The sequence below is a fragment of the Maylandia zebra genome, linkage group LG7 (genome assembly GCF_041146795.1).
Source record: "Maylandia zebra isolate NMK-2024a linkage group LG7, Mzebra_GT3a, whole genome shotgun sequence".
In the NCBI taxonomy this organism is placed as follows: domain Eukaryota; kingdom Metazoa; phylum Chordata; class Actinopteri; order Cichliformes; family Cichlidae; genus Maylandia; species Maylandia zebra.
In genome coordinates, this window is record NC_135173.1 from 45,203,294 (window position 1) to 45,222,698 (window position 19,405).

The 19,405-nt window shown below is 40.3% G+C and overlaps 2 protein-coding genes across 2 annotated transcripts; one reads left to right on the forward strand and one right to left on the reverse strand.

Annotated features, from left to right (window-relative positions):
- Nucleotides 1–1,124: 1,124 nt before the first annotated feature.
- LOC101480226 (protein phosphatase PTC7 homolog) lies at nt 1,125–10,354 on the reverse strand. The gene is made up of 6 exons (XM_004538168.6): nt 9,826–10,354; nt 7,494–7,673; nt 6,364–6,562; nt 5,125–5,248; nt 4,906–5,035; nt 1,125–3,737 (listed from the first exon to the last, which is right to left on the reverse strand). The coding sequence occupies exons 1-6, from the start codon at nt 10,025–10,027 to the stop codon at nt 3,679–3,681; spliced, it is 894 nt and encodes a 297-aa protein (XP_004538225.1). The 5' UTR covers nt 10,028–10,354; the 3' UTR covers nt 1,125–3,678.
- Nucleotides 10,355–13,004: 2,650 nt separating this feature from the next.
- Nucleotides 13,005–18,102, forward strand: prnpb (prion protein b). Its single transcript, XM_004538167.6, has 2 exons — nt 13,005–13,294; nt 13,809–18,102. Exon 2 carries the CDS (start codon nt 13,813–13,815, stop codon nt 15,181–15,183), a length of 1,371 nt encoding a protein of 456 aa, XP_004538224.1. The 5' UTR covers nt 13,005–13,294; nt 13,809–13,812; the 3' UTR covers nt 15,184–18,102.
- Nucleotides 18,103–19,405: the final 1,303 nt, after the last annotated feature.

Sequence of the window (19,405 nt, forward strand, 5' to 3'; positions counted from 1 at the left end):
TGTTCCAATTTCTAGAGATGAATTTATGAAAAATGAAAGAAATAACACAGTGTGACAGGCATAAAACAGTATTTTGGGATCGACAAGGTGATTCCTGAAGCGATATTAGTTGAAAACATGGCATGGTGCTTAAAGTGTTCTTAAACAATAGGGGCAAAAACAAAGATGCGTCAGGCCTAAAAACTATCTACAGCAGATGAATAGTAAAAGATGAAGATGAAAGATGAAATTAATATCCTTAAAAAACAGGAAAGAAATCCAGCAAAGACCTGACATAGGACCTGAGAAATGCATCTGAGCCCTTAGTTGAGCCATCTGCTGTTCACTGAAGCCTCTTCGGAAATGGTCTCAGTGGAAGGATGACTGTCAAGAAGCCAATTCTTAAGAAGAGAAACAGAGAAAGGGGAAGGTATGCCATATTACACAAGAACTGGACTGAATCTGTAGCAACAGGTCACTGTCAGTGTGTATGTGGGAGGTGACTGTCTATAGGTTTGGGACTGAATTTCAGTCAGTCAGAATCGATGGAATTAATAACCATCAGATTTTTATCCACCAGGCTGTACCATAGTGGATCAATCACACCACCAATGCAGTAAAATCATACCTGGCTAGAAAAACACACAAAGGACACCTATAAGTCACAAACAGATAAGCTGTGGCATTCAAATGACGCTCAGTTGGTACTAAGGAGCCCAAAGTGTGTCACTAAAATACCCCCCTGCACAATGTGTTATACATTCATATGTGTTCTCATACATAATACACTTGTTGACATGCAGTATCTTTTTTTTTTGCAGAACTGTATTTTATGTGTATTTATGCTACATTTAAAGTAAATCAAATCTCCTTCCCATTCTGGTGCTCAGTATGAACGTCTTGACCATGTCTACTTCCATTAACTTGCTGCCACGTGACTGGCCGATCAGGTATTTGGGTTTCAGGTTAAGTTATATTAGATTAGATGAAACTTTATTTATCCCTCAGGTGGGTTCCTCTGGGAAATTCTGTTTTTGTCCCTCTTGGGGACATAGGTAGGTTATTGTAATTGACTTATCCTGTTCATCCCTTGAGTTAAGTTACTACTTCAAACATGATATGCATAAAGAAGACACCTAAACAAGTTTAGTATAAATACTAGGTTCTTTATTTAAATATTGTACATATTTTAAAACATATTTACATAAATTAGACCTGCATTGTTTCACTGTAGACATAAGTTTATCTTTCATACGCTTGCTGGGAACAGGACAATCATACCATACAGACTGCAGAAGCACCTTTGAGAACGGCTTTATAAGAGAAAAAGACATGTCCACATTTCATTTACATCAAACACCGGGCAACACGGCAGGGACGACACAAGCTTGCAATGACAGGAAAGGCCTCTTGATTACAGGTCAAGCTATTGGTTAAGGCTGAAACTGTGCTCACCCTCATACTGCAAGTTCACACCCCCTCCTGCATAAGGTTTACGTCTCTCTGTCAAATATAGGTCTATATTTGAGAAACAGACATTTCCCCCCCCCCCCTTTTTTTTTCTTACACAAACCCCTCAAAGACAAGAAGAGCCTAAAACAGTGAGAAATTACATTTGGGGGGGGGGGGGGGGGGGGGGGGTAACTAAAATAGAAACTACATAAAAAACAAAAACAACGATGACAGCAGGACAGATATGCAAATCATTACCCCCATTATGTTTATGAGGAAGAAAAACCTGCCCAATTTGATGTGAAATGCAATCATTGTAGCACAAACTGCTGCCAAATTGCACATATGAACTGCTCTCTAGTAATAAAATGCATGGTGGATCAGTGGATTCAAGTATGGCAGCAACAGTACAACTTCTACCGTGATTGTTAGATAAGCACCACAGTGACTGTTACCATTACAGTGGTGCTTCCAGAGCAGTGCCCTAATTGTGAACTATGGCTTCCCTTCTTTGGTTTTTCTTTTAAAAACCTGTCTTTATAGTTACTTACAGATAACCAGTTACATATAACTTAAAACCAGGAATATGATACAACTTTAGGAATAGAAAATACACTTTAATGTAATTCTGAACATTTCCACACAGACCTCTGGCCATCACACACACATAGAACAAGAAAATTAGAGTATTGCTGTATGATGTTTGTGTCGAAAAAAAAAAAAGAGCATAATGAGATACACAAAGAAAATGTGTCTTTGGTGCACATGCTTTTAAATTGTAAAGAGTTTATCCACAACACTTAGGTGAAGTGTTAGACCCTCATAAGCAGAACGGTATCATCAGTGTCTTTGATTCGTGTAGTTTGGTGAAATCCAGAGCGCACGTTTACGCACTCGTCGCAATCACGGTCACAGCGTTTATGCAAATCAAGTCATACGTGACTAACAAAAGCAGCAGCAAACAAATGAAACAGGAAAATGAGGGACAGAGAAACAAAACATTTGAAGCAGACTCACACAATGCACATTTCTTCTTCTTTTTTTTAAGATACCTGGATCTTTTAGTCATCCACGGGACGTTTGTCACATCTGCATATGCTTCAGTCTGTAGCTTTTAAAACAAAATAAGGTTTAAAAAATACATCTTTCTCCTTTGAATTTGTTCCTGACCTATCACTGCAATTGTAAGCATTCCCAGATGCTAACTTGAGCTTTATAACAAATATAAACATTACATACAACAGCTTCTCAAATATGCCACACAAACCAGTCATATGTTTTAGCGGCCTTTCGGCAACACGACTGCTTCAGAGATCAATCTCAGGAAGCGACTTTCAACTTTCAAACGGAAGTGTGGTATTGATGAAAATCACCTGGAGATTAGTATCTGTACAAGAAAGTATACGAGAGCATGTGTAGATCTTCCATAAAGTAACGAAACAGCTCTTCGCTTTAACAACCAATTCAAAGACAACAGAAAGGCCAGAACAAGTTTCTCAAAAAACAAAAATATTTACAACTCATCAGGAGATGCGGTTCCCTCGGCCAAGCGACAAAACCTGATTAACCTTCATGTGAAAGCTTTAATAAGTGTTACAGTTTCTCATTACAGAGTTTTGATCTGAGAAAAGACACTTAATCCCAACTCGTACATTTCATACTCAAACAACATCCCAGCAGCAGCTTCCTCAGTCTAGTCTACATGCTTTGTTCAAACACATTTACCACATGGAACAGATTAACAACAGAGACCAATAGCCAGGTTTCGCCTGCTAAATCTGTTACTACGCTCTAAAGAATCCAAACCCATGGCTTACTCCTTAATCACATTTTTATTTTAGATTTTAAAGCCTACAGGCCGTCCATCTGTCCTGGGCTGTCACATCATTGAAAAAGATTTTGATGCTACAGGATGAGACGTTGAAGAATGAAAGGCATCTTCCTGCCCGTCTCTCTCTCTCTCTGCTCCTCCTGCATCACGATCAACATGAAAGAAAAAAACAAAATGTTCTAGCTGCCTGCCTTCCCTCAGCCGCTCAAGCACCAAAACAAAACCAGCGGAAGAAAACTAAATGTTAACACGGGCCGTGCTGTAAGGAGTGTGTGCCGTGGTGTTGGCGGGCCTCCCCTGTCAGCTCCACAGGATGCAGTGCATTTCGGGAGGGCCGCAGGTGGAAGACTCAGGCAGGCGGCGAAGAAGGAACAGCCCCAGACGTGCACTCAAACACACGCACGCACACACACATTTTAGTCTGTGTATTCAGCCACGATAGAGAGCAGCACCGTGATGTCATCTGGCTTCCCTCCTGCAGGACAAGAAAACAAAGATAAAGTGAGGAAATGTAAGAACTAGTTCATGCAAAGTACTTTTTAATTATAAGACCTCCTGAATATATAGGAGAAGACTTTTCTATTTCATAATAGTGTTAAAGCCGCATATAACAATAATTGTAGTGATTTGTTTCGTATTAGCTGTAAAGCGGTGGTCAGCCATCATCAAGGTTAAACTTGCAAAAACTAAATGCTTGGGATTCCTACAGAGAAGAAAAACTGGTTGTGCCAGCAGGAGTTTCGTCTCATGTGTGTTATCATGACCATGCCAAGGACACAGCGGAGGAACTGCAGACGTCAGAGCCTCAATAGGTCTAGATAAACTGATTGAAAAAATGCTTTAACCAAGCTTATTACAAACGTGTCATGTAATGTGGCTTCAAATATAAAGTATAACTGCTGAAATCTTATTGTGTAAAGCAACTTTTAGTCAACACAAGGAGAATCACATTTAAAAGTCTGAGTGGTTTAAGGCCTGATTTGGACTTCTGTGAGCAATCTTTGTAGAGCCTATGACATACATCCCTTCAGATAGTTTCAGCAATCTCCCTCCAAAGATTTGCTGACATTTGTGAGAATTTCAATTCATGTTATGATTGTTATTTCTTAGATTGAGGTGATGAGTGTTATTCTCTCACTGACAAATTCAAAAACGCAGCTGGAAATGCACAGGAGGTATCGACTGTAGTGAACCGGCAACAGTTTTGTGCCGTGTGTAGTTAGGTTTCTATGGAGATTCACATCAGGTTGCGATGTAGAGTTTCAGATGGGTTTGCGGTTACGACATAGTTACAGTGTAGATTTACTGCTGAAGTATAAAGCCCCAGCGAGACATCCTTAACTTGTGTCTTTTGTGGCCAACTACTAATATTAACAGTGTACAGTTTTATTAAGGACATCAAAAGTACTTTGGAGTATGTATGTTTGTATGCTCCTCATTATGCATCTAATAACACACAAATTATGTTTATTTCAATGTTTATTAATTAATTATTCAAAACATGATAAATAATAGTGCCATCTCCAAAATTTGTACAACCAAAACTTATTATTAATATTAATCAGGAAAAGGGGCGTGCTGTAAAAACATTATACTGCAGTTATGTGTATGGTGCTTTTAAAGGGAGCTAACAGTAACCTTACCTCTTACATTCAGGCCATTGTCACAGGCAAACTGTGCAAAAGGGGACATATAATTAGGGTCGTAGGCAAGATCATGAGCTTGCTTTGCAATGCTCTGTGCAGTCTGCAGGATGCTGTCATAGTTGGTAGTCTGAAACGAGATGCAATAATAAAAAAAGCATTAAAATTTGAATTTGTTTCCAACACACATAAGCATAAGCTGACATGTTGAAGTGATACCTTGAGTTTTTTGAGCTCCTGAAGAATCATGTAGTCTGGCATGTTGTCAAAGAGACCGTCTGTTGCGGTTAAGATGATGTCACCAAGCTGCACGTCGAAAGAGGAGCTGTCAGCCGCTTCGGGACTACAGGAAACAAGGAAGCACGGGAAGATCATGAAGTGAAACTAGAGCGCGAAGCACCTGAGCTGCTGGCAACAGTTTTAAGTGTGGAATTAAGCAGGTCAGAAGCCACTCTGCTAAATTTTGAAGATGGAGTGTGAGCGTTTAATGTGACAGCTGACGTAAAACCTGACTTCTCCGTTTACTTCTCCGTCCGTGCCGAATGCCGGCATGGCCTGTCACTTCCTACCACCATACACAAGTCTCAGACTGAGGTTTTATCACCTGGGAGCCTCATATTTCTGCTTGGTCTTAATTTATGATGACATTTAAACAGGTCTATAAATGTACTTTAATGGGAACGTTAACCCATTAAACCTGCCAAACCAGTGAGAAAAGTCAAACAAAACATCTAGACTGCTCCAAATGGATTACAGAGTTTCCCTCTTGTTTATCAGTTGCCATTGCCATGGCTTGCTAGTACTGAAAGCCTGTGTCCATGGAGGAACGGGCAATTTGAAAGTAACATTCCTGATGTCTGCAGAGAGCTGAAAGCACTAAGGAAAACTTCTAAAGAAGGACACTTTTTGTTGTTGCTACCAACTCTAGCCAAATCCAGGTAATCACTGACATCATCTGGCAATTCAGACATAAAAACAGATCATGTTACAAAAGCTTTATTAGTTGATGCCAGTCATAACAGATGTAAATTGGTTTGGCCAGCAAACCTGTGAAGGCCTGCACACACTTTAGTGTGTGAGGTGAAAAGCAGGTTCTGTTTACATGGCAAACAACAACATAAAGGCCTTTATGCTATGATATTTGCTTCCCACATGAGAGATGAGTCATGTTTTTGATAAGTTGGGCTAATTAAGCTGTCCACAAATTAGCTTGGCAGTCAAAATGACAGAGATCATGACCTGCACTTCTATTTTAAATCCTGCTTTGCATTACAAAGTGGCACGCAAACCCAATGACTGCAAGTAGGGATGCTCAGAATGGAATGATATGCCTTTACCATTTTATCCGAGCCTGCTGTAAGCAGGACATGTACAGTGCTGTACAACTACCAGCCCAGCATCTATCTAATATAGAGTTTTATTTATTTACAAAGATATATCTAACACTGAGCAACTGACCTGTCACTGAGCACAACTCCCTCGGCTCCCGGAGGAGCGATGGACAGCTGGAAGGGTGTATTGAAATAGTGCTGTTGCTCGTCCGAGCGATGAACCACCTCTCCACCACGTACCACTAAAAAGCCAGAGTCGCCAAGGTTACACGTATGTAGCCTGTGACTCTGCCGATCCAGAACTACGATGCAGGCCGTGCTGCTTCCTGAAAATAAAGCGGAGTAAAACAACACTAAGGTTATGTATACAAACAGATAATTTGATCAGGGCAAAAGAAAAGAGTTATGTTGCCCAACCAGTACAAAGTAGTCTTTGTGAGTGTCCTCATTGTGAATCTAATATATCCATGGAGAGTGGAAGAAATATAATACAGACGAAAAAAAAACAACCAAAAAGATTGCATTCCCAGTGACAGCTACTAGCAACAATTCAGGTAACCTTGAGCAGAGAAGGTCAAGAGCTGACCTTGCCATGACTTTCCAAAATAAAAGTATGCCAACTAAATTTAACGACAGCTAACCTGCGTCTGCACTAACTCTTGGCCAGGGACACTGAGCCAAGATATGAAACCTTGATCACGTGCTTGGTGTTAACCTACTTTTAAAATCTCACTGACCCTCCTGTAGTATCAGTTACAGACAGACTCATGACCTTTTGAAGCTCTGGCAGGGGGCAAAGTGTTTGGCCTGCGTAATAGGGTAAATTGTGGGGAGTCACAAGATCACTGAATTTCAACTGCCAAGTGTTAGCATAAGAAATCACTGCCCAATCAAAGATAGTTACCTCTCTGGTTTTAAATCACTCGGTGGGACAAAGGTTTGTGTCAAACAAAAGTCACATAATATATATACCTCGCCAACTAACACAATCGTTGAAGCAAAATTTGGTTCCCTCTTGATGAACTGATCACACACTTAAAGGCTGTATATTAGTAATTGCCAAGGTAGAAGAAGAGATTCCATATTAAACAGATAGTATAACTCAGGACAGAGCTTGTGTTCTGTGCTCGGTGAGCAGGGCCAATACTCACAGTGTGACTCATACTGCAGCTATGTTATTTATTTCTCTCAGCACGGCTGAGCTCGCTCCACCACTTGCTGTGTTTGTAACCAGGTGGATCATCTCTATGTACTCACCTAGCAAGGGAACTTTGTTCTGCAAGAGCTCGTAGTAGCCAGACGTCAGGATGCCCACTGGATTACTGGGTGTGAAGCGACCCTCCTTCACCAGTCGCTCACAGGTCTTCATTAAGGTTGCAGAGAACTGAGATGGGTCGACACCATAGTCCCGCCAACCACCTACGCCATCTGCTACGCCTGATGGGGAAAAAAAGGAATTAAAAACATTTGTTTTACTACTGAACCACTACCATACAATACCTTATTAACACCAGATTCGTGACAGAGGATTGATCAGGCATTTCAAAAGTGTAAATACCAAACATCTGCTGGTAGCAGTTTGGCTGATTTTAGTTGTTGAATTTTTATTAAGTTATCTTTATTTTTTACAGCAGACATGACTTTCTTTTCCTTCCAAGGTCAATGCATCATGTCTATATTTGCACAGCCACACTGCTCTTCTGATCTTTCTTTTCTAGGTGCTGATGCTTTATTGATTACTGAACTGCTTTTCTCTCTGGTGTCTGTATCCCTGCTAAACAGGAACACATTGGTTTATTATCTTTCCATTGTAACTTCTCATGTACTGCTTCATGTGTGCCTAATTTATCTAGTTTACCTGAAGTGTAAGAATTTTACCCCGGAAAATGTGTTACTTGCAGCTATGGAACAGAAATAATTGTATACTCTTTTAACATCTTGTGTGTAATTCATATTTATACACTGATACCTCATAATCTACTAGCTTCCTGTTTTATTTTACTTTTGATTCATTCTAGCTGCACACCACGAGTCAGAACAGCAAAGATACAAATTGACTTTAAAACCTCATCAGCAACCAAAGTCTCTTTAGCTCTAGACACCTTCAGCTTATACACACAAACAAACGTAATCTAATATCCTGTAATTTAGGTGCTACATGAATCATTCAAGTTTGTACTTGTAAGCACGCGGTTCCAAAATGCATATAATTTTTGTAGTATACCGGTTAGGTTACTTGCGTCCAAATGACTTCTAAATTCAGTTTAAATATATTTACACATTGTGGCTTCACATCAATCACCTCATAAATGCCTTCATTTGCACATTCATTTGAAAGCTGATGCAAAGCAATTTTTTTCCAAGACCAGATGATTTTACTTAAGTTCTGTTTAGTTCAATGGCCAAAGAGGACGGCAAGGGAATATCTGCACCAGTATTTTTTTTGTCAGAAGACAGTTGTAAAAGAAATATGTACATAACAATGAGAATAATCTAATAATGATGTATAACTTTTCTCCCCACCCCATGCTCATAGTATTTGACTTCCAGAGAATCTATGGGTTTCCTCTTAGTTCTTTGAAAGTATTTCTTTCTACAGCACACAGACTACTGGGAATATTGCTTCCATAGTTTATAAGGCTGTGACTTTGGAATTATTTTCCCTTTCTCACAGAGGTGAAAGTAACCTTTAAAAAGAAAGTGAAAATATTATACATGCTGGAAAACCCCACGCATTTTCTTCTGCACTGCTTGATCATCACTGTCAGCTACGCCCTTCACTACGATTTCCATCAGCCTGAATTAAAGCAAGGGACGTTTTCAACACTCTGACTTGAAGTCTCACAGATTCCACTTCTCCTTGCCGTGTATACACGTGTTGCCATGTGTTCCTCGGAGATGTCAATTTTATTTCTCTAACCAACCTAAACGTTTAACACTAAACAGACCTTGTAAACTATGAAATACACCTTGTGTGTGTGTGTGTGTCTAACCAACCACGTGGTAGTTTAAGTCTTTGGCAGTAGCAAGGTGGCGAGGACAAAGCAAGCTTAGCCTGCTAGCTAAGCTAATAGGCTAATGATGCTATTAGCAACATGGCTGCCTCCATGCTCAACCATTCTGACCTTTGCAAGACATTGTAGTGTTAAGTCTGATACGTTTTAATGAGCTCTATTTTTTGCCACGTCCGAATTAAATAAGGCCGATTTACGTCTTCTAATGTTGTGATTGCAACAGCCTACGTCATCGCAGTGTATCCCACAGTGGGGACACATGTAGGTGAAAGGTCATTTAGCGTTTCACCTCAAAACTACCCCCTAACAGTAAAATAAATGTCATTTATTAAAGTAATGACGTGAGTGCAGGTGCTATGTGCGTACAGATATGCTTTAAGCGTCTATCCGGGTTGGAGTCTTGTTTTATCCGGGTTAAAGTGCTGTCTTTTTTTTTATGTGTGAGCGGGGAGGGGGGCTGGTGTGTTTTGATCCGACGGGTCGGCACACGTGCTGGCTAAACTCACTGAAGGTCACCCGAGCACAGAGGGCGTCTAACTTTCATGCAAGCCATTTGCAGAGCCCTGAATCCTTACCCAAGACATCAGCCGTCTTGTGCCGTGCAATGAAGCAAGCATCATCACCGTAGCACATCCCTTTCTTCAGGATCCCCTTGCGAAAGTCTTTACCGAAACCATAACTGGCGGTGATCAGACTGTAGTCCCGACCGTCCGTCTGAGAGAGTCCGCCCAGGACAGCCCTGGCTACCAGTCTGCCATAAGACAGTACGGATAACATCCCCTAGCAAGGAGAAACCCCGTTCTGATCCGAGACCGTACACGCTGTCCCCCCCTCTCTCGCTCTTTCTCTCTAACCGGCTCGACCACCTGCCTGCGAGGCTAAGTCTTCAGATCAAGCCCCGGCTGTCTGTCTTTAGTCGTTCATCCGATCCCGACCGGCTCGCTTCTGTGACAGCGGAAGGCTGCAGTTGCTCCAAACTCGAACAAACACGCCGCCGTTTCCTTTCTGACTCTGTCGCTTTCGCTTTATGTCTCAGGTGAGCATTTGATAGACGAAGCAGTTCCTCCACTGGGCTCTCTCCTCCCCGACATGTTTCCACGGGACACAAAGATGTGAGTACATACGGGTGTTTACAACTGTGACGTCGCGTGCCGTAACGTGGCCCCGCCCACCAGGTTCACCGTGGGGGTGTCCAAATTCATCTTTTGTTGTTTTTAGCTAACTTATGTAATAAATATGGGCTTAACGTAGGTTGCACCCAATAATGCAGCCCTAGAACATTTAACATGTTCTAATTTTCTTTAAAATTTGGGGTCTATACATGATAACCTAAAACTAAAAGGGGAAATTTGGAGGTTTTATAGGGATTTAGAAGTATTATAAAGTGTAGGATAAATATTTTTAAGAAATGAGTACCTTCAAGTATTTTAAAATGAAACGGCCAACAAATATACTGTAAATAATTTTTAAGTAATTGAATTTTTTTTTTAGTATTTTAGATAAAGGAAATGCAAATTATACTTTTAATGCATGTGAAATTTCACTATAAGCTACTGCAGTGTTACAAAGTCCTAATGTAAAGACAAGAAAATTAAAAGAAGGGTTTGGTAAGCTCTCTAATATGTATCCCTCTTGTTTATAACGTAATTGAGTACTTGGACAATTGCCTCTGAAGTTTCTCCAACATGTGTGGGCTATTTCATTGTTTTTGTTTTTGTTAGCTAATTAACCGAATAAATGCCTGGAGTTAATTCTAAATGTGGCATTTACATCCCCAGGCTGCAAAATTCAAAACAAAATTACCAGAAAGAATGCAGAAATATGACTGGTCAAAATAACCTTCTGGTATATTCTGCAGGAAGGGGGTGCACTGGAAACCTGAGCAGCATGAAAAGACTTGAGTTGTACAAGAAACAACAGTGGGGGAGGGGGGGGGGGGAGATAATTGCAGGACCCTTTCTATGGTAATGAAAATCCCCTTGACAATACTGAGCCAAGTGAAGAGTGCATTGTGTATGATAGACTTGAAAGCATTTTTCAAGTCAACCATAATAAGGTCATGTTATAAGAGTGAATACAGAGGGTTTACCACAAGGTGTTAACCATTTAAAATCTCAATAATTAAAAGGTTGCCTTAAATATGGCCAAAAATAAATAAACAAACAAATAGCATACAGACGGACAAAATGGTGGTGGCTAACCATTCCGAATGACAGCAATATCAGGAAGAAGGAACACGAGAAGCTGGAGAAATACCAAGGGCTCAGAGAAGAGCTCGAGAGGATGTGGAGGGTGAAGGTAACGGTGGTCCCCGTGGTAATCGGAGCACTAGGTGCGGTGACTCCCAAGCTAGGCGAGTGGCTCCAGCAGATCCCGGGAACAACATCGGAGATCTCTGTCCAGAAGAGCGCAGTCCTCGGAACAGCTAAGATACTGCACAGGACCCTCAAGCTCCCAGGCCTCTGGTAGAGGACCCGAGCTTGAAGGATAAACCGCCCGCAGGGGCGTGCTGGGTGAGTATATATATATATATATATATATATATATATATATATATATATATATATATATACAACTTGCATAGTTCCCATTTCTGTATAGCTGTATATCTCAGATTTCTGTAAAGTTATTTATTTCATATTCTGTATAGTTTTTCAAATTTATATCCTGTTCATATCCTGTACATAGCTTGTACTCACTACAGCCTGTACATACTTATAGTTATAGAATATTCACAACATACTTCATACCGTGTACGTTATAACATGCCATAATAGACCCATTTCTGTAATATACTCACATATCTATATTATTGCTAATATATATTGTAATATATCTATATCACTAAAGCACTTCTGGATGGATGCAAACTGCATTTCGTTGCCCTGTACCTGTGCATGTGCAATGACAATAAAGTTGAATTCTATTCTATTCTATGCTATATGATGTCGCAAAACAAATGTATATTTATATGTGTGTATAAGCTGAAGTTGGCTCAAGCTAAAGGGACTTGGGTTGCTGATGAGTTTTCAAATTTGTTCTATGTCTCTTCTTGAAAACAGCCGAAATTCCCTGTAGTATGTTATCCCAATTTAAATAATGGTACTGTTTAATCCTGTATGACCAAAGCATAATTTGGATATGGTAATTTAATCCTTTTGTCCCGTTTTCCTCATTATGTCAATTTTCTTTGAATTTTATAGACCCACCTGCCAGTTCTTTCTTCTTACCACTGCTTCTTTCTGCCATCTTCCCTTGAGCTTTTATTTAATTACTGTTCCCTTTCAGTCGATCCACTCGGTACAACACATAAGTATGGGATATCATGCCCTCAAAGTTATCTATTTCAGCTGTTACTCATCATGTCAACCTCTATCATCAAAACTCCCAAAGCAAATGCATCCCTTTTAAAATTTAAAAGGGATTAATGGTTCACTGAAGCTGTAAATATTTTTGCATTTGCAGTGTTCCTTTTTTGTCATTTCAGATAAATACGCCTAAAAAATCCACTTAAATTGATAGTATCATTTATTTATTTTATTATTTAATTGCATTGAACTGTGGTTGGAGGAGGTCTTGTCATTTTTGTTCGGTTTCACCAAAAAACCCTAGGCTCGCCACTGAAACTGTTATCAGGCTGTTGGTAAAGAGGCCTGACCGGAAATACATTCTATGTAGGGTACATATGTGCGCTTGTCGTGAATAACGGGACGTAGCTGACAGTCGTAACGGACGGTGCGGATATATAATTAATACTGTTTAGCCTCCCTTATAGGACACTTTCTGATATGGTCGCCATTAGTTTTACACTAAAAACTGGTATTCTAAGTAAGAATACCAGTTTTGCAGTTAAAAATAGTTTTAGTATACATGCTGTTGTTTCGCATCGTTGGAACATTTAATCCGGTGCTTCGTATGATAAAAACGAGCGCACCGCATTTGGAAGAAACCACCCTGGTCCCTTTAGGGAGCGGAGAGAAGACGGAGAGAGAACAACAAACGCACTCGAATTATCGACGCTTACACACAAAACACCAATTCCTGGTAAGATATTAGCCTTCATCACATTTCATTTAATTGTGATGCTATTATAAAACGCTTTGCTGATTGGTTCGGCGAGATAAAAAGACGACACACACATCCGTTATAATATGGCTCCGTTATGTTTTTCTAATGGAAGGGGAAGGATGATGCAGTGATAACAGCCTCACGTTTATGAACCCTAAATTTGTTCATTAATTATTATTATCATTATCATTATTATTGTTATCATCAAATGATAAGATAATAATGCGATTGACACCATTTCTAAATTTTAAATAGGACAAGGATTCAATGAGGGTGTTCTAGCTATACGCGTTATATAAATATATAAATAGATGTAGCCAGAATGATACATTGTTTCTTATTGATCGTTATCGAAAAAAAGTGCAGCTGACTCTTTTTAATCTTATGCCTATACAACACACTTAAAATGAAGAGATGTTTGTTTATTATATATATATATATATATATGTATATATATACGGGTGTTTACAACCATGACTTTTCCTTTTAGGGCCATGATGGGGAGGTTGTGTGAGATGGTTCTTGTGTCTCTTCTTATCATGTCGCTTTTGACCACTGAGCTGGCATGTGCTAAAAGAGGTGGCACCAGCAGTAGCAGGGGAAAATCTTCATCCAGCAGCAACAAGGGTTGGACCAATTCAAAGACATCCAACTCTCAACCAGGAAACTACCCACGTCAGCCACAGAGTCCTAATCGAAACACCAATCCTTATCCTCCTGGTGGAAGTTACCCTTATCCCAAACAGAACCAGCCAAGTTATCCAGGTGCCGGTAGCAACCCAAATCAGTACCCTGGCAGAGGCAATCCTGCAGGTTATCCGAACCAGAACCCTGCAGGTGGATACCCAGCAGGAGGGTATCCTAATCAAAACCCAGCTCGAGGAAATTATCCAAATCAAAATCCAGCTGCCGGAGGCTACCCCAACCAATATCCAGGCAGAGCTGGTAGCAACCCCGGAGGTTATCCTAATCAGTACCCTGCTGGAGGTTATCCAAACCAGAATTATCCTAATCAGCATCCAGGTGGGGGTTTCCCAGCAGCGGGTGGTTATCCACAAAACCCAGGAAGGTATCCTTACCAGTATCCAGGTGGTTACCCCGTCCAAACTGGAAACACACGACCAGGTTGGAATGTGCCTGGTTCAAATCCAGGAGGTTATCCAGGAGGTTACCCTGGTGGAGCAGTTGGTGGCTACTCCAACTGGAACCCAAATAATAAGATTCTGAGTCCCCGCTTTGGTGGAGGAGGCTATGGCTATGGGATGGCAGGGTCACCTTTTTCTCGTTCTGTGCAGAACATGGGGTATGCGCCCAAGTCACCAAGTTTTGCCAAAAAAGCCATGGTGGCTGCAGGCGTCGGTGCTTTGGCTGGAATGGCAGTTGGATATGGATTAGGACGCTTCCCCCGACCACATTTCACTTTCCGTAACCCTGAAGAAGAGTACTACTACAATAATTACATGCAGCGTCGTTATGGCACCCAGTCAACAGATCAAAAAGACTATGGTCGTGATTACGTCTACAGCCCTCCTCCACGTGCTGAGACCTACGAAAGCTTCATGAGTCGCTGCATGAATTCGACTGATATGTTTAAGGATCAAGGCTCTTCCACATCCAAGAGTGCAGCTGAGGACGCAGATGACGACACCGTCAGCATTGAGGAGATTGGATACCCAGCCCTGATTGAGCAAGTGAAGTCGCGGCAGTGTGTAGAGAAGTACATGAAGTACTCTGAGCAATTTCTGAAGGAACGTAAAACTGAACAACAATATCAGCTAAGTCGCTCTAGCCCTCTGAGCCAAGGGCTCATTCATCTTCTCACTTCCTCCGTGATGCTATTGTCCAGCATGCTCCTGCTCCAGTGAGAAAACACCTTCCACTTCACTTCAAATGGCTTTCTACTGCCTCCATCATATGCACACATTCATTTCCTGCTTATATTATAGTAGCTCCACATTGCAAACCACAGCTGCATACTTCCAGAGAGTACAGTCTTTTAATATCTATTATATAAAAATATTGACATGTACATACTGACTAAAAATGTCTATTTCAAGTGTGGCACTCAGTTTCAAGTGTTACAGTTAGATCTGTCTTAGATGTTCACTATACTTTATATTAATTTATTTTGGATCCATATTTTGCACTTTTTATCTCCAGATTGTTGGACACTGAATGCAGAGATTCATGATTAAAGAAAGAAAACAGGACAGGACAATTACTTTAGCAGTTTTTTCTTAGGAAGACTATCAGGGCAGTTTCTTTCATAGTTTGGATAAGAATGAAAAAATAATGAAAGCTCATAGTCCACATTATGGCTTATGGGGTACAAGTGGGATTTGGCAAGTGGGGTAACTCAGAGATTTGTTTGTATTGGTGCAGCATGGGGACAAGAATTACGTAGAAATAAGTCACATGATGACTTGCAGGCCAGATTTGTGCATACAGGCTGTGATCAGCTGAGCTGTGCTGCTTCTCCTGTATTCAGTATTCACTGCTTTTTTGTGGATTTAACCACGCTGAATTCAACAAGTTATAAGCAGGTCTATCCAAAGCTGCATGGCTGATGCATTGTATAAAAGATAGAATTAGCTTAGTGAATGTAATAATATTTGCTACTCTTGATCTAATCTAACATTGACCATGAACAGCCTGCTCCATACCCCTCCAGCAGAGTGAATCACTGTGAACTTCACCACAGTACTGCAAACATAACCAGTGCAGCCTGCACTAACTTGCCTGGTATTTTCATGCAACCTTTGAAGAATGCAAAATTAATATGCTTCCATTTATTTTGGGATAATTTGGCAACACATCACGTGTAGATCCATTTAAGAGCTCTAAAACGAACGAGGATATTGGAAGTTTTACATTTTCAGCTTATCAAACCTTGCGTGTTGCCATCCTTACCCTTGAAAATAATCTTCTTCTTTGGTTTCCTGTCTTTCATACATCTTTTTCTACATCTCTGATAGTGTTGCACGTCAATGCTTCTTTTCCCCTCTCCCTTCGGCTGGCAGACACATTTGTCAGATGTTTTCTGTTGATTGACAGACTGCACAGACACAGTTTGTGTATTTGGTGATATTTTAATGTCCTCGAGAAGTTGCATTTGAAATTACCGCCACTTAGAAAAAACTTTGCTGCCTTGATGCTCACTCTTCCTCTGTTATGTTCTAGATGCTGAAGTACAGTAACCAGGATTATTTACCTTTACACCATGAACACATCACAGGGATGAGAAGGAAAAAGTTCACTTCAGGTTATAAGTGGGCTGTGGGATGTCATTTTTTTTTGGCTTATTACCGGGCAAATATTTGCATGTAATAACTGGCAGCAGGATTGTGGCACATGAAAAATAAAGGCATTCAGCGATAATACTGATCAGTAATAATAAATCCAGCTCACTTTAACCCCTGTTTATTATCTGGGGTAATGTTAGGAGAAATCTCTTTGGAGGATTTAAGTTTTATGTGTGTGTTTTGGATTCCACTCAGTCTCACTCCACAGAGCACATGCACAGACTGAAGCAAACCCTGGTCACTAATAGTTTTTACAGATTGCTTGATGGTGATAAAGGATTCCTTGTAAATAATTCAGCCAAACTTCCCACATGAACTTTAAGCCATCGAGGTTTGCTGAACAGCAGAGACAGAAATAAAAATAAAAGTAGAAAGAATCGCCCTGGTTCATATTTAATAATTGCTACTTATGTTATTGCATGTAATAGCTTTTCACAGAGAGTAGACAGTAATCATGATGGGTTCATAAATGAGCAGTGAAGTTGCACAAATAGCACTTGTTGCTTTAATCTGTGCAGTCTGTTGAACGGATGCGGTCTTTTATCTGTATTTCCTTGTAGTATGTAAACTGTCCTTAGTTAAAATGGGTGTGGTAGCACTCAAACTGCATTCCTTTATCCCGTTGAACTCTGCCATTATGTGTGTGAGTCATTAGAACATTTATTCCCATAAAGGCCTTGGTTTTACATCCATATCCCCAGGCACATTTTAACTTTCCATAGCCACTTATTTTCCAGTCGTCTGCCCTGAAGTTGGTCATCGTTTCCGTGCGTCTTCCTCTAATCTCCTACATGTTATTGTAGCGTGGGGAAACAGTCTCATAGGACAGTTTTTCTCAGATATGTAAATACTACTGTTTATTTTCTTGCGCCGGTTGTCATGGTACAGTCTCTGCGATTATGACTACTAAAATCTGTTCTCCTTTTTTTTCTTCAAGAGTAGGTGTTGTTATTATTTTTATTTTTGTGGGTGTTTCATGTGATCATTTCACTTTTCTTTTTACCGTACTTTTTATGATCCTGTTTTATTTTTTCTCCATGCCTGAGTTTTGTAAAGGATTCTGGAAAAATGCTGTGTAAGTTAGGTGTGAAAATCTCAAAGTGATGGAATTCTCCTTCCCATACTGATGTTGTTCTTTGTGACCAGGCTTTCAAATTTCTTTTATTCTCTCCTGTTAATAAGCTTTTATATTCGACTGTTCCTGTTTTGCTTTTTTGGTTGATTCTGGCAAAACGACTTAATTTGATGGGAAATTCCACCTAAATCAAGGATGTGGAATATCTGTAAAGTGCACTTATTTCTCCTCAGTTGTGGATATTCTGTAACTTTGTAATTGAGGTCATGTTACCATTAGAGACATCGCTTGTTTTTGACTCAGAATTGCAAACATTTCGTGATACTCCTCAGATGTTATGACTAACACGGTGTAATATAGTTTGTCTTGGATGTTCATGTGTTAAATAAAATAAATCATGAAATCTTTTCTGTGGCCTGTGACATCTTCACGTCTAAAATGTTGCTGTATCTCTTCAAGGGATATCAAGAGAGGGGTTATTAGAAAAATGCACAAGTGCACAACTTGTGTATTTTTTTAACCAAACTCTCAGAAAAATCCTCCATGAGGATGACATGATGACATTTAATTCCAATAAAATGACACAGTAGAGATCATTTGTTCAAAAAAGCTTTAATTTACTTTGATAAATGACAGCTTTTTCATTAATTAGATGGTGGATCACACGTCTCTTATCCAAGCTGCTGTAAGAAAAGGCACCACATGTCCCAGCCTGAGAAAGAGGTGAGTCGCAGGAGCAGGGGCAGCGCCTTTAACGAAGGCTCTCCAGAGAGACTGGTTGCAGCATCTTTGGTCTTGCTGGTAGTAAAGCTGTCGATCTTGCTCAGAGGCGACTGCTTTGTGGCCATAGTTATTTCCGGACCCATGCTTTGGCTTTCCAAGGAACCCCAGCCCGTACCCGGTGCCTGTGCCTCCCAGCATCCCCGCTGCTGCTGCACCTGCCCACTTTACACCCTGCTTGGAGAGGCCTCGATTCTGAGAGGGAGGCGCTTTGTTACCAGTACCGCGACCTCTGAAGCTGCCTGCTCGCTTGCTGTATGCATACTGTGCACCTGGGCACAAAGCTGCAATAAGCAGCATCCAAACCCACAGTGAGGGAAGCTTTTGCTGGCCCGCCATCAGAGCAGAGCTGCAAAAACAGATTAGGTTGAGTTGAACTTTAGAAAGAAAAAAATGTTATTAAAATGATACTGCGCTTCATTAATTGTCATTTAGGACACGTGCAGAGGAGTTTTTTGAAAGTCTGTCAGCAGTCAGTTCAGCTGGCGATAAAGCTTTTGATTTCCTGCGGCTCAGTAACAAAAGCTACATGCTCCCTAACCCTGACACAACAGACATCTAGAATGACCGATATGCTCTGTAAACACGAGGATTAGCTGGGCATTATGTGGCACATTTGTTCTTCCATTCACTAGGCATTTGCTTCTTTTATCTCTCATAAACAGTGCATATCATATCAATTGTTAAAAAACATATCAGTGATGTATTTGGAACAGTAACCACATGTACATTATTGCAAAATATTTGGTAAGGGGCCTTTTTAAAAAAAAGTTAGAAAGTTGTTAAATAAAACTGATTAAATGTGTACATTATCTATAAAAAATAAATTTTTTAAGGAAACAAAATGGAATTTATTTACCTTTCTTAGGAGTTACTTAAAGAGGCTGTGATCCTGGAGCGGTTGTTTATCAAACCACAACACAGCAGGGC

Bases quoted from the DNA above. Each gene is read 5' to 3' on its own strand.
- LOC101480226 (XM_004538168.6), bottom strand. From the start codon at position 10,027: ATGTTATCCGTACTGTCTTATGGCAGACTGGTAGCCAGGGCTGTCCTG. The intron at 7,674-9,825 runs GTAAGGATTCAG...TTTCCCCATCAG, and splicing joins CAAGACGGCTGATGTCTTGG to GCGTAGCAGATGGCGTAGGT. The intron at 5,249-6,363 runs GTCAGTTGCTCA...TGTTTCCTGTAG, and splicing joins GGAGTTGTGCTCAGTGACAG to TCCCGAAGCGGCTGACAGCT.
- prnpb (XM_004538167.6), top strand. From the start codon at position 13,813: ATGATGGGGAGGTTGTGTGAGATGGTTCTTGTGTCTCTTCTTATCATG.